The 16,185-nt window shown below is 40.5% G+C and overlaps 1 protein-coding gene across 1 annotated transcript in view; it reads right to left on the bottom strand.

Moving 5' to 3' along the window:
• Nucleotides 1-16,185, bottom strand: part of MYO16 (myosin XVI) — a 475,554-nt gene that overhangs the window by 309,267 nt on the left and 150,102 nt on the right. The window contains exon 10 of the mRNA XM_027590435.2: nt 6,318-6,468. Coding sequence (XP_027446236.2) covers nt 6,318-6,468 — 151 coding nt within the window. The remainder of the gene's footprint in view (nt 1-6,317; nt 6,469-16,185) is intronic.

A 16,185-nucleotide genomic window follows, 5' to 3' on the forward strand; every position in this document is an offset into this window, starting at 1 on the left:
ATATAATCCAAAGGTAGATGCCGAACTTATGGCCCAGAGAGGTCGCACAGTTTCCCTGGGGTCACACAGCGGATAGGTCAGAAGGGGAAGCTGGGACAATACCCATCAGGGAACAGTGGAGAAAGTCTAGCAGATAAAGAATAAACCGACGACGTATACTCAGTCACTCCCCTTTCTTTTCCTGGCTCACGGGCTCTTTGCCAGGCGCTGCGCTCCAGGTTTAGTAGAGAGAGGGAGCAAGAGAATGAGGTCTTGTACCTCAGGGCGTTGACAGCTCGCTGGGAGAGAAGGACGGACGCAAGTAAGAAACTGCAGTTATGAAAGGTGCTATGAGGGAAAACAAGAGGATGCTGTGAAAAGTGAAAAAGCGCACTCTCGCTCGGGTGGCTGGAAGTCCTCCCAGATGAGATGACAGCAAAGCTGCACCTGGACCCGATCCGGCAAGGCCGTCCCACGGGCTGCGCGCAGGCAGAAGGAAGAACTCAGTAAGGGCCCAAAGGTCCTGCCTGTGAGCTGCAGGGCGGGAGGAAACAGGGCAGGTGGTGGTGGAAGGGAAGAGGGAGGCACCGGGGACAGATGCTGAGGCGACAAGAAGAGCTGCCACGCTCACCGTGGCTGGGATCTGCGCTGGATTTACTACTCGCGACCAGCGGAGACAAGATCGAAGGTTTACTTATACCGAGAGACAACTGCACCATATCCAGGATCACAGACGCAAGTGCGTGCCCTTAAATATGAAAGGAATTCAGAAAATAAGACAAATGGGTACGCATGCATTTCCAAGAAATAAAAAGCCTACTGGCAAAAGTCTTTATTTGGAGAAAGACATAAAAGGAAATTTTCATTATCAATTTGGAAACGAATGTAAATATCTTTTCTTCCCAGCGTCTTTGCGAGCATTTCCTGAAAATAAAAAATGTATACATCTACATACACACAGATGTGCACCCCAGAAAATGGATATGGATGTGCAAATGTATATCCACACACATTATACACGCACACGCTAATACACGCACATAGACACATTCATGCATATACGTGATATGGTACAAGCCAATAATGGATTGCAATAACTTTGAACAATGCAAAAATAAGACAAAAGTCTCCATCAAGTTAGCATACATATTTAACTCCCAAAGCATCATAAAAAGGGGACAAATCAAAAGCAAGATTTTTTCTTTAGAAGAAATGGTTTACATTTCTTAGATAATAAACTTCCTCTTACAACCACAGCACTAACAAGCTCAATGCAAATTTCTGGGTGTATGCTTAGAAAAAGCAGGAAGAGTACTAACAGAAGTCCCACGTTTGTTCCGACAAGCCCAAAAGAGTTCTTGCAGACATCTCGTTGGTATTCTTGAGGGTTTCCATCTACAGTGGCACAGCTGTTTCTCGGGTTAGGGAAAATACTAGGCTGACAGTAAAAATGGGAAGGCGCCCTGGCAGTAAAGAAGTGTGACAAATGCAGTGTGAGAGCCGGCCAAGGGAAGCACTCCTTGCATTTATCACATCAGGACCCCAAAAGGATCAGGAAGGAGGCTTCCCTAATGGATGTTAAGCAAGGCCATCAAAGGGACACATTCTTTTTTTCTTAATTTTTTTATTGTTATGTTAGTCACCATACATTACATCATGAGTTCTTGATGTAGTGTTCCATGATTCATTGTTTGCGCATAACACCCGGTGCTCCACGCAGAACGTGCCCTCCTTAATACCCATCACCAGGCTAACCCATCCCCCCACCCCCTCCCCTCGAGAACCCTCAGTGTGTTTCTCAGAGTCCATCCTCTCTCATGGTTCGAAAGGGACACATTCTTTATAAAGACTTCAAAAGCCCGGGGACACCGGTTAGCAAGTGGAAAGAAAAAGAAAAAGGCACCTCTGAATATTTTTATGTTATAGTTGTCGGCTGGATAACGTGTACGGCCAAAGTCCGCTAAACAATTATAACAAGGCAAAACAGAGATGGGATAAATACGTAAAAAAGATTAACATCCTCTCTCTAGGACTGACCACTGTGATTTCTATGAAGACATATATCCCTATCTCTGTAAAAGGAGAGATCTAGAACATAAACTAGAAATCATTCAGGATAGGAAGCCAGGACGAACTTCAGAGAAACACTTTGAGAAATGTTTCGAGATCCAAAGGGAACTTAACATTTGGGAATATTCTGACTTCCCCGATTCCTGGTCTCCACTTGTCAACACTGCATGGCGCGCCGTCCCCTTTACTGTTTCGTTCGTTTGTGACTTCCCCTCTGGGAGATGAGCAGGATGTGTGCGGAAACTACAAGTCCCATAGATGAAAGAGGTGGACTGACAAATGAGAGAAGAGAAACGGTATCTTGAGGAGAGGAAAGAACCGAGTATTCAGGAATAAAGAGGAAGGAGGAAGTCAGGAGAGAAACCAGGTGACCTGGAAAAGGGTGATAATCTGACAAATACTGTTTTCCAAAGTTTAAGCTCATCCCCATGCCCAGACAGCATTTTAATCATTCCACCCCCTGCTTCTGTTCTTCTGTTAAGATGTTTGTATGACAGTAAAACCTATCAGGTCCTTTTACTTACTAGTGCTTTGCCTGGCCAAGGATTTAACCCTCTCCTGTACCTGGAGATGGGTGTGTCTGTGGACCACAGGAAGAGAATTATCGCCCATCTTCAAAACCCCTGTAACACACATGCAGCCGTGGATCGCCAACCTCCTCTCCTGTTTATAGAACCATCACAGGTCCACAGGGCTCCGGAAGATGCTCCTTGCGGTGCCCCCAATACAGAACGGGATCCAGCGTAAAAGAAATACTTGTGATTCTCAGCAATTTGCTTACAGTTCTGGAGTTTGATCATTTTATAACTTAATTTGCGGGGCGCCTGGGTGTTTCAGCCAGTCGGGCATCTGACTCTTGATTACAGCTCAGGTCATGATCTCAGGGTCATGGGATGCAGCCCTGTATAGGGGGCTCTGCACTTAGCGGGGAGTCTGCTCTCCCTCCCCCTCCACCCCTCCCCCGCTTGCACACGTGTGTGCGCACGTGCGCACACGCTCTCTCTCTCCCAAATAAATAAATCTTTAAAAAAAAACTTAATCTGTAAACTGAGCGTAAGTTAAGTAATGAAAAGGGAAAATAACTTGCCCACAGTGTTATTTTGAGGATTAAGACAATACAGGTGAATGCATGTTTAAGCATTGCCATGTTCATATAAAGTATAATTTTGTATTATTATTGTCTAAGGACATCTATGTTTGCACTGATAAAAATAAAGCGCAGTGGATGTGTTGACTGGAATTACATCAAGAGCAGATAAATTCAGCCATTCTGGATAAACCTAACATACAGTCAGTCTATATCGGTAACAATAAAAACATAAATGCATCTTAGTGTATTTTTACTCTATTCTTGGCAAATGTGTTATAACCATATAGCCCTCATTTCTGTCAGCTCCGTAACAACCCTGTGAGACCTATACCATGTACCCATTTCACAGATGGGGCTTATGAGGTCAAGGAACCTCCGAGTCATAGACTTTCAGCAGCAGACCTAACCAGAGCATCTGCCTTTCTCTGAACTCCCAGACTAATGTGCCTTCACTCAGTGGAATAAAATTGGAATTTCAAGTGTGAACCAAATTTAAAGAAATATATTCACAAAGGAAGGAAGTGGAGGAAGGGAGGGGAGAAGTCAGACAATTAGAGAGAGAATGAAGGAAGAAGGCGGGGGAGGAGAAAGGGAGGGAAAGGCAGAGTGGAAAGGAATTTAAAGGAAGAACGTCTTGCACACTTCTAAGCAACTGAAGAAAAATTCTACCTTCTCAGAGATATTATGGTTTCATTTTCGTGATTATCAGAACCAAAAAAAGTTTAAATCAAACCTTGAATATTCACTCACACAGTTACTATTTGATAAAACCTCCATTTTATAAAAATCTGGAAGGAGAGATTCTGTGGCTTTTGTTTCAATTTTTTAAAAAATTTTCTACATTACATATTTCTCCTTAAGATGTTAATCAGAATGTTCTTGCTTTGACAAGTCTTTTCTAAAGCTCTCTTACGAAATGTGAAAATTTAATCCAGTCAGTGGATAATGTTGGTCTTCCATGGGAGAGAATCACCCACGCACCTCACGGCCAAGAAGAGATGCCCACGGTGCCCACAGCGGGAGATGAGAGCCGATGAATGTTCCATCGATAATGTATGAACGCAAAACCTGAATAACAGCTGCTCCCTCTTCAGTACCAAACAAACAGAACATGACTGCAACTGCCTTTAATGTCTAGGATATAATTATAAATTGTATAATTATAAAGAGCTTAACATTAAAATCAGAAAGGCTATTGTATAAGGCTTATACTTGACATCATGTTGTGAGTATCTTCTCTTTTTTTAAGATTTTAATTTTTAATTTTTTTTAAGATGTTATTTTATTTATTTGAGAGAGAGAGAGAGAGAGAGAGAACATGCGTGTGATGGGGGGCAGGGGCAGAGGGAGACGGAGAAAGAGAATCTCAAGCAAACTCCCCGCTGAGAACAGAGCCCCACAAAGGGCTCCATCTCAGGACCCTGACTGAGATCATGACCTGAGCCAAAACCAAGACTTGAACGCTTAACTGACTGAGCCACCCAGGTGCCCCTAAGATCTTAATTTTTTAGAGCAGTTTTAGATTCACAGCAAAACTGAGAGGAAGGTACAGAGATTTCCCATATACCCCTGTCCCCACTGGTGCACAGCCTTCCCCACTATTAATACTCCCCACCAGAATGATGACATTTGTTACAGGTGAACCTACATGGACACGTCACCATCACCCCAAGTCCATGCTGTACATCAGGGCTCACTCTGGGTGTTGTGCATTCTGGGAGTTTAGACACACGTGCGATGACACACATCCATGACTATAAAATCATACAGAGCAGTTTCAATGCCGTAAAAATCCTCTGGGCTCCACCTCTTCATCCCTCCCCCCACCAACCCAGGCAACCAGTGATCTTTTTACCGTCTCCATGGTTTTGCCTTTTCCAGAATGTCAAATACTAGAATCATGGTGTACATGTCCTTTTCAGATGGGCTTCTTTCACTCAGTAATATGCATTTAAGGTTATAGGAAGTTCATAGGACCCTTACAAAAGTTGAGAAAGAACTTTGCCTTACATCTTACCTAACATTCAATTTGCCTACTGCTACGGACTGACCTGCATTCCTCTAAATTCATGTGTGGAGGCTCTCAATGTGACTCTTTGGAGATGGGGTCTTAAGGAGGTAATGAAGGTTAAAGGAGGTCATAGGGGTGGGGCCCTGATCCCATAGGACTGGCATGCTTACAAGAGACACCGGACAGTTCATTCCTCTCTCTGTCTCTGTTTCCTCCCCCGCCCCCCACTCCCCATGCAAGGACACAGGGAGAAAGCAGCCAGGAAGGAGACGTTCATCAGAAACCTTACCAGCAGACACCTTGATCTTGTACTTCAAGTCTCTAGAACTGTGAAAAATAAACTGTTGCCTAAGCCCCCCCAGTTTGTCATATTTTGTCACAGCAGCCTAAGCTGACAAAGACACCTACTGAAATTTAAAAGTATCTCAAAATTGCAAAAAATATTTGTTAGGTATTTTGAAATAACAAAAATTAATGAAACTAAAATTAAATCTTGAAAAGATGGTCTTAGAACAATCTAGCTAAAATGTCTTTAATATATTCAAAATAAGAGCCAGTGAAACAAACCAGTTACAAGGATTACGCTGACATTTATAAAATTACTCTGCCATTTATAAAACATGAAGCATATAAAAATCATTGATTTCTCTAGGGAAATGTACTAATTTCTATAACCCCAAGCTCATCAAGGTGATCTCCCATAACGTGGGCACTGTGGCACGCATGTACACCCCCCCACACACACACCCACAGTTACACACCAACAGATACTTTTCATAAATGACTCTTAGTGATTGATTTTCCTTTCTTCTTGTTACGTAAAATATTTGGATCTTTGAAGGAAACCAAAAGCATACCCTACATAGTAAGCAAAATGAGGACTAAGGACATAATTGGAAATATTCAGGAATTAGCATACTGGCTGAGCTTACATTCTTGATATATAAGTCAAGATATACATAAAATTCAAATCCTTGTACAACATAATAGCAGCTATCTTTGTTAATGGTCAATATAATAACAGTTTATATATGGGAATTTAAAAAAAACATTAACCTTTGCATTCATGAATCTTTCTTGGAATGGAAATTTGTGGGTGTTTAGTTTTGAAATGTTGGATTCTTAAGGATGACGTAATAAGCAGGCATGCAGTAAAGGTGTACTTACCTGTTCAGGTTTTGTGGGGCCGTTCATCGTAGCATTTTCAGGGATGCTGTCTTGAGACTGTCGCTTGCATAGACCTTTGGTGGCATCTTTGAACATAATGTCTTTCTCCAACATACTGTCTTGCTTGGCAATTGGCAACACCAGGGGACTGCTACAGGAAATGATCAATACTATAATTAGTCTTCTGCTAACATTGCCATATTAATCAAAAAGAACCACAACAGGACAGCTCCATTATAGAAAGTTGTTTTATTCGGATAAGAAACCATTTCTTGACACGCAGGGGGAAGAAAACGGTCAATGGGGAATCTGTCAACTTTCTCTTAGTTCTAACTTCCATTCAATTTCAACTTTAAAAGAAAAGTATATTCACTTCAACTTGAGAAGAAAATGTTTACAAATGTGTATATGACTGTAGGAGACAAATCAAGAAGCAACTTATAAGCTAAGGTTGAATGCACGACTGAACTAAGCAAGATATTTAAAGGTGAAAGTGAATTGCAAACAAGTGAAGGCACAGATTATACAATTAATTAAAATATCGTTCATATACAACTTAAAATATGTTATGGAATCATGGGCAATATTTAGAGTTTGTAACGAAATAATATTAGGGACAGTAGAGAGGAATGATGTGCTCAAGGACTCCAATACTGCAAGCAGTAACTCCTTACTTCACTCCAGCTCAAACTAGGCAAAAAATAAAAGCTACTTCATTTTTTTTTGTTGTTCCGTAGACCTCATTGCCAAAAGAAAGCTATTATTATGTAATGTCCATAAAAAATAAGCACAATCTAAATGTTTAATTTGCATTGTCACACTTTATGACAGTAAGATTTAAACATGCATTTCCCCTAATGTTACCACATGAGCAGAAAGACATACATATTTAATCAAGTGCAATACATATAAACATAATTATTTCATGTATTCTACAATAGCACTTGTGATTCTAATCAGTGCTTAAATGTACTTTTTGGTTTTTAAAAAAATCAGGTTTATTATGGTATTATCCACATACGGTAAATTTCACTTTGTGTAGATGCTCATGTACTATAGATGTCTATGTCAAATATATATATAGTTATACGTGGTTAAATATATACGTGTGTGTGTAACCTACGTAACCTGTGATATACAGGATTTGTATCACTCCCAACCACTTCTTTGTGCCTGCTCCGGGGAACCCATTGTCTCCGCTAGCCTCCCGCCCCTTGCAACCACTGATAATTATTTCTTTCACTCTAGTTTGGCCTTTTCTAAAGTGTCCTATGAAAGGGATCATAGAGCATGTAGCTGTTTGTAACTGCCTTCACTGACTTAACATCATGTTTTTGTTTGTTTGTTTGTTTTTACAGTCTTCAGGTCTTTTATTTTCTTTTCATTTATCATGCCATGAATTCATAGGGAATCGGTTCCAGTAGTTCGGGCTCCTTTCCCTTGGTTCTCACAAAGTGTGCTTCTCTGGGTGGGGCAGGCTGGCACTTCAGTTGAACCCAAGTACCTTTCTCTTTGGCTTTCTTCTTTTTCTGATCATTTTCCTTCACACGCTTCAGGAAGCTATCTCGGCTCTTTGAGTGTTTAATATGCTCAATGCGTACATTAATTCTCTTGGCAAGAATCTTGCCCTTAACTTGTTTGTTTACAACAATGCCAACAGCATGCTGAGTAACACTGTAGACTCTTCCAATTTTGCCATGGTAACATTTGTGGAGCATTCCTTTTTGAACAGTGCCCATTCCCTTCATGTCCACAATATCACCTTTCTTATAGATTCGCATGTATGTGGCCAAAGGAACAACTCCATGTTTTCTAAAAGGCCTAGAGAACATACAGCAGGTACCTCTCCTCTTTCCCTTTGTGTTGGTCATTTTGGCGAATTACTGGAAGATGGCGGTTCCAGCCAAAAGGAAGCTAACATCATGTTTTTGAGTTCATTCATGCTGCTCTATATACAGTGGTTTGGTTTTTAGTGCTGAGCAATAGTCTCCTGGAGAATGCACTACACTTGGGTTGTCCATTCATCAAACATTTGGGTTTGTCCAGTTGTTGTCAAGCGTAAATGGAAGTGTGTTTCAAAGAACATTTTTTTTTTTTTTTTTTTTTTTTGCCTATGGCTTGGGCTTCTTGTGTCTTATTTAAAAACTCTTTCCCTAACCCAAGGTCAAAAAGGTTTTCTCCTAGGTTTTATTCCAGAAATTTCATAGCTTCAAGCTTTACATTTGGGTCTATGATGCATCGTGAGTAGTTTTTGCGTATGGTGCTATGTACGAGTCAGGGTTTGTTACGTTTTCATATGGCTGTCCAAATGTTTCAGCATCATTTTTGAAAAGAACATCTCTCCCCAGCCAATTACCTAAGATACCTTCGTTAAGATTCAATTGACCATATACGTATGGGTCTATTTGGGGATGTTCCATTGTGTTCCATCGATGTAATAGTCTAGTCATACACCTATTACATTGTCTTGATTAATGTACCTACACAGTAAGACTTGAAATCAAGTACTTTTGACTCATCCAGCTTTGTTTTCTTTTGTTCTAGCTATTCAAGATCATTAGCATTTTCAAATAGATTTTAAAATCTATTGGTCAATTTTTATAAACATGCCTTCTGGGACTTTTTTTTTTTTAAGATTTTATTTTATTTATTTGACAGAGAGAGACACAGCGAGAGAGGGAACACAAGCAGGGGGGAGTGAGAAAGGGAGAAGCAGTCTTCCCATCGAGCAGGGAGCCCGATGCAGGGCTCGATCCCAGCACCCGGGATCATGACCTGAGCCGAAGGCAGATGCTTAATGACTGAGCCACCCAGGTGCCCCGCTACTGGGACTTTGATTAGCATTCTGCTCAACTGATCAATCAACTTGGAGAGAATTTACATATTAACAATGTTGAATTCTGTCATCCATAAGCACAGTATATATCTCCATTTATTTTGATCATTAATTTCTCTCAGTATTTTGTAACTTCTGGCATTAAAGTCTTGCAAATAATGTTAGATTTATTTCGATCTTTTTATGTCATTACAAATGAATTTTTTATTTCAACCTCCTGTTGCTGTATATAGAAATGCAAATGATTTGGTAGACTAACATTCATAGGGCAGGAAGAGAGTCATGTGACCACAAGGTCTCACTGTTCGCAGACCATCTCTGGACCTTATCTTCCCGCTTTACCACAGAGTCTAGAAAAATGTGGATAAAATAAGACCAGTAAATGGGCTACATGAGGGCCAGGGTTGAGGGAAAGGCCCGAGGAAGAGCTGAAGAACATATTTACAGAAATGTGAGGTCAATTTTACTCTCCTTGAGCTCTGGATGATGATGTTTTATTCAATGAGGAGATTTTTTTTTTAAAGATTTTATTTATTTATTTGACAGACAGAGAGAGAGAGAGAGAGCACAAGCAGGGGTAGCAGCAGAGGGAGAGGGAGAAGCAGGCTCCCCGCTAAGCAGGGAGCCCGATGTGGGGCTCAATCCCAGGACCCCGGGATCACGACCTGAGCCGAAGGCAGACACTGAACCGACAGAGCTCCCCAGGTGCCCCCTCAATGAAGAGATTTTGAAGTAAGTGAAAAGGTATACTGACGAGAGACAGCAGGGGGCCAGGAGCTTATGTGTCTGAGTCAGAAAACTGCGCTTTGAGGCCGGCTTTGGCACCCCGGGGCAAGTGATAGAAGCATTCTCTAAAACCAATCTGCAAGAAAGGCTTCTACTGAGGGATTTCTAGCATCATGCACACAAAGGGCTTAGCACAGTGACTACAGTATTAAGCAGGCAATGAAAGTCGTGATTTGTGTGGGTCCAGCACTGTTGAAGCTTCAAGGATTTTCCTCTATTTACAAACTAACGGGTTAGCTAGTTACTACTTCATGGATAGGCGCGGAAGACAAGAGATTCCTGGATCTGAGACAGAAGACTTCATGACTCACGGCACACACAGTATCCAGAGGTTCACGTTTGACCATGTCCCATGGTGGGTAGGAGGGGCCAACACAGGGGAAACTACATGCACACCTACACGTGCAGTGTGTTGTGTTGGAGGTAAGAAACCTGGTCAGGAGTCAAGTATTTTTTTGAGCAATCAGCAAATGCAGCACCAAGCAGCAGAGAAGCCAGTGGCCCCCCCGCCCCGGCCCCTGCCGGGCGTTTGCTCTGTGGTCTCCTTGAGCTACCTAATGGCCTGTATGACTGAGCACATATGCTTTGCATTCTGACACACTGAGCAACACTGGAGAGGGTGCTCAAGGCCCAGGGCAGACTATCTCTCTCAACCGTGTGGTTATTAATTTTAAAAATTCACTATAAAATGAGAATGTTTTTAATGCTTATAAAAATTTCATATCCAGATCTGCTGGAATACCATCAAGTGATAAGGTATTCATAACTTATTTCCTCCCTGAGCAACTGTGAAACAATGCTTGCTGTCCTAACTTGTATTCACCATTCCTGGAGCTCCCAAGGTGTAGCCTCTGTTTCTCCAACATGAGAACCCTTAAAATATGTGAAGACCATTGCAGTTGCCCTATATTTTCTATAATGTGAGTGGACCACCTATAAAACATTCTAATAATTAGATGGAATTGAATGTACGATAATCTCCATTCTAAGTACTTTATACATATTAACTCTACACATATTACCTCATATTAACAGCATTATAAGCAATATCTACTTTTCTGCATATTTATAGGTGAGTACACTGGAGAGAGAGAACGGGCTGTGGACACACAGTGAGGCAGGAGCGGAGGTGGGACTTGAGATACAGAGCTCGTGTTCTTAACCACCAGTCACACTGCCCACATCCAAAATCCACCCTCATGCCTACCAAAATATTTCCTTACTTATCCACCCTTGAATGTCAATCACCTCTTTTTTTCTGCTTTATTAGAAAGTCTTCAAAGAGAAACTAAAGGGAGGCTTTGCATAGACTGTACCAGGTGTTTTGAGTCTAAAGCGATGAAGAAAGCAGTGGCTGGACTAGTCAGGTAGAAACTACATAAAATCACCAATTATAAAGGATTTCTATAAAGAAACAGTGAGTTTACTAAAATAGCTAAAATACTCTCCTATCTCAAGTCTAATCACAGCATTAATAGCAGGATCTAGTCTATTTCCAACTGAGAAGTACACTTGGAAAGAAGATTGGTCCAGGAATACAGTGACTTCATCCTAAGTCAGGTTTTGTTTGTTTGTTGGTTGGTTGGTTTTTAAGAGAGGGAGAGACAGAGGGCAGGGAGGGGCAGAAGGAGAAGGAGAGAGAATCTTAAGCAGGCTCCGTGCCCAGCACAGAGCCCAACATGGGGCTCTATCTCACGACCCTGACATCACTACAGGAGCCAAAATCAGGAGTCAGACACTTACCCGACTGAGCCACTCAGGAGCCCCTAAGTTAGTTTTTACCTCAAGTTGGCAACTACCTGACCCTGCAAGCCGTCAAAATCTCTGGCCCACATTTTGCCTTTGCAAATGCGGGGGTTAGATGATGACATACATCTAAGTGTATGCCAAGCCCTACAGATCTATGATGCTACTACATAATCCCTCTTTACACATCATCTCACCTACATCTTTTAAAAATCACTTACACACTCAATAATATCATATATGATACCATAGATCTATTACTAACAATAATTCTAAGTAACTAGTTAAAAATACTCTCATTCATATAAGAAAAAATGATTCTAAATAATACAATTGAATCGAATGGCAACATGTTTGTCATACACATATTTTCTGTAAGAAAATACAAAACACATACCTTGGCTGATGGCATGTGATAATGTTTTAAAGGTTTATGGAAAAGTGTGCTTTAGGTTTCTTTCCCACTTGTAAAATGAAATACATTTTATCCATAATCGTTGTGATTAACAACAGTGTTCATACAAGATAACTTCTACATACTTAAATTTTCACCGATTATCCATTGGTACACCATGAACATGTACTAAAAATGCTATTTTTCTAGAAAAAAAAAGCAATAATTTTTAAGTAACCATGGCTATTTATTTCAACACTCATTAAATGTTTATCAACTATGACAAAATATTTGCTATGAGATTAATTTAAAAAAATAAGATGCAGTTATATAGAGAGAACAAGAACTCAATAAAGAAAAAGAAACACATAAAGGATAAGAAGAAATAGACCAAATTAATAGTAGTTTCATCAAAAACATAGACTACTGAAGGAAATGGACTTCACAGTCCCCTCATCTTAGCTAAACTTTGGACAGTCTCCTCCCCAACTTGAGACTGTGGCCGTCTCTTTTCTTAGAGTGCTTACTTTAAAGAACTTTCCATTGTAAATTTTTCCTTTGTCCTTCTGAGATGTGAATATTCTACAATCCCACAATGTCTTTCTCAAGGACCTGGAAGCCATTCTGTTGGAATGTAACCATCAGGACTGATAGAGGGAGCCCCAGTCTCCTGGTCTCTGTGGGAGGGAAGGGGCCTCACTTCCTTAAGCACCAACTAGCAAACTCTGGATGGCCTTCTCACAAGGACCAGCCTTCCTGCTAACATCCCCAGGCTTTACCACAAGCTCATCCCAGCATTTAAAAGCTCTCTGAGCCAAGTTCACTCTCTCTCTCTTCCCGTATTGCAATAGTCTTGAATAAAGTCTTCCTTTCATCTTTAACTTCTCTGGTATAATTTTTCTTTGATGTTACTGAGTGAGTTTTTTCATGCTTCTATATGTTTTCCTGCATTTTCCAAATTTTCCTCCATGAGAAAATTTTATTTTGATTACATAAAAAAAGTATCAGGAAAGAAATTTATCACTGAGAAACAGAAAAAAATAGGATTGAAAAGAGTATATTTTCTAAAAGAAGGCTTTGGTAAGGCAGATTCCACAAACATAAAGAAAACGAGGAGACAAACAACCAAGGACAATTGAGATTAAACTGGGGATAGATTGCCTTAACTTGACTGTGGACAAAACTACACAAGACTATACCAGTAGACAATCAATTTCTGAACTCTACTGGATTTATTCAAGACTTACTGATTTCTATAAACATAAAAGGCATTTCATGCAGAGCAAATGTGCCTGTAGGAACTGAGATTTTATTTCTGAAAATGGAAACAGGAAGGTAATAAAATAAAACTAACAAAGGCGACAATTATTGCCCATTATGACTATATCAATTTTAGAAAACTATAGAAAACAAGCAAAATTGACTATATTGGGATTTATTAGGCCAACAAAGAAAAAAATCAAACCAAAACAAATGTGAAGAAAGACATGTATCATATGATCTCAATGATATGAGGAATTCTTAATCTCAGGAAACAAACTGAGGGTGGCTGGAGTGGTTGGGGGGTGGGAGGGATGGGGTGGCTGGGTGATAGACACTGGGGAGGGTATGCGCTATGGTGAGCACTGTGAATTGTGCAAGACTGTTGAATCACAGACCTGTATCTCTGAAACAAATAATACATTATATGTTAAAAAAAAGAAGAAGAAGGAGATACTAGGAAGGGAAAAATGAAGGGGGGGGGAACTTTGGACAGTCTCCTCCCCAGTCTCCGATTGGAGCGGGAGACAAACCATGACAGAGTCCAAACTAAGGACTCTGAGAAACAAACTGAGGTTCTAGAGGGGCGGGGGGTGGGGGGATGGGTTAGCCCGGTGATGGGCATTAAAGAGGGCACATACTGCATGGAGCACTGGGTGTTACACGCAAACAATGAATCGTGGAACACTACAACAAAAACTAATGATGCACTGTATGATGATTAACATAACATAATAAAATAAAATTTAAAAAAAAATAAAAAAAACAAATGTGAAGAAATGGCATATGTAACTAGGTTATTTTGGTGGTGAGGTAATGTACTAAATAGATAGTTCTCAATTTTAATCCTAAGAACACAGCTACATAAATTATTTACTATAAGGAATTTGGGTTTTTCTCCATCTACAAAATAATGATGCAAAGCTTAATTCTGAATGAAACAGTTCTTGGAGAGCTTTGAGTTAATTTATATTTGTGTCCCCCAAAAAATGACTTTAGTTTTTGTGATAAAAAATACATTTAAGAAAAAACACGTTGGTAAAATATTACTTGTGTTAAAAAAGCAAAAATGTCAGGGGCTTGGGTGGCTCAGTCGGTTAAGCCTCTGACTTGATTTCAGCTCAAGTATTGATCTCACAGTCCTGAGTTCAAGCCCCATGTTGGGACCCATGCTAGGTGTGGCACCTATTTAAAAAAAAAAAAAAAAAAAATCAATGCATCTCTTGCGGTTGAATTGGAAATGACACTGTTTTTAAGACATTTTATATTCATTTAGTAGTTCTCAACAGGTATCTGTGAAGAAATTTTTAAAAATCTAATTTAAAACAAGTTGAATGCAGCAGCTCTGTGAATACATGAGTTTCTGCATATGCTGTGTTATACTGTGAGAAGTGACTGTCCAGCATATATTTATTTTTCTGAATAGGTATTTAATGAATGATATTTATATGAAATGATATTATCATCATTCGAGTCAAGGAAATACTTAATAATCAGCATTTTCAGACATTTTTAGTAAGTAAATTTGATAGAATTTGGTAAAACTTACGTAAGTTACTCGAGCAAGCTCCAGAACACACACAGTGTGTGCAGTGTATGTGTGCACGTCAGCACAGAAGATAAAAAGTGAAGAAAATGATGTGTGTGTTTGGTGGTGGGTGGAATAAGCTGCTTTGAAAGGTAGTGAGTTTCCATCTCTGGAGCACTTTCAACTGTAGGAAAAGGAAATGAATAGACATGGAAATGTCTGCCCCCTCCCTCTACCTTCCCCTTAAGCTGAGTCTAGTTCTCGACCAACTTTGGAAAACCAACTAGTTATTCAACCACGCTTGAGGGATAGTGTAAATGGTTTAAAGTTGGAAACCATATTAAATAATTCTCAAGGTTTCATGATGTCCCTGTATTGTGTGACATTTCTCTCTGTCCCCCTCTGGACCACAGAATCCATGTCTAAATTCACACTGAAGAGATGGACTTGCTTTATCGACACTTTTGTAACACAGAGCTTTTTCCAAAGTCTCTGAAGAATCCAGGGCCGGGAATCTGGTCCAACTTTATCTCAGGTGATACTATTTTACTGCAAAATGGTCCCAGGAGCTGCGCTGATTCTGAAAATGGTCAGGTCATTCAGGTCAGGAGTAAAGGTACAAGAACAATGCCTCGCAGGAATAACCAGAGAGGTAGTGTTCAACCATCAGGAGCCTGGAAATTAATGGTTGCAGCACAACTGTGCTCAGGCTCTAGGAGTAAAAATGCACTTTTCAGGATTGCTTATCCAAGAGTCCTGGTCTAAATTACTAGGAGACAATTTCTGTAAAGAAGGCCCCCAGGTGTGGTGGTGAGGCCTGGGTCAAAGGCTATGTCCCTCATTTGCAACGTCATTGTTTTTTATAGATTTGTACAACAGGACTGTGCACACCGTGAGCCTGGGGAGATACTCAAGACAATCTTCCTGAGCCTGTTCCTGCCTCAGGTTGGAGAGCATGAACAAAGAATCTGAAGACTGTGGTTCTAATTGCAGCCGTTACTCACTCGCTATCCCCTTGCATACGGGTTTCTGTTTCTCCCTAAATAAAATGGAGATGATTACGTCCACCCACCCTCAGTCATGGAGTTTGAGTGAAGATCAAGGGAAATGATTACTGAAATTGCATGGATATGCGAATCGTATTTGTATTTATTGAGCGACAAAGGCCATAGGACACATCCCTGTGTAGCCACAGACAGTTGGCTTGCTTTTAAATAAATGCATGTTGGGCTTGTTTCATAAAACGTAGCCCCTTCGAGGCTTTCCATAACATCTACTCCAAGCCTATCATGAGTCTCAGGTTCTACTGAGGTCCAGA

Source organism: Zalophus californianus, chromosome 3 (genome assembly GCF_009762305.2).
Source record: "Zalophus californianus isolate mZalCal1 chromosome 3, mZalCal1.pri.v2, whole genome shotgun sequence".
Lineage (NCBI taxonomy): Eukaryota > Metazoa > Chordata > Mammalia > Carnivora > Otariidae > Zalophus > Zalophus californianus.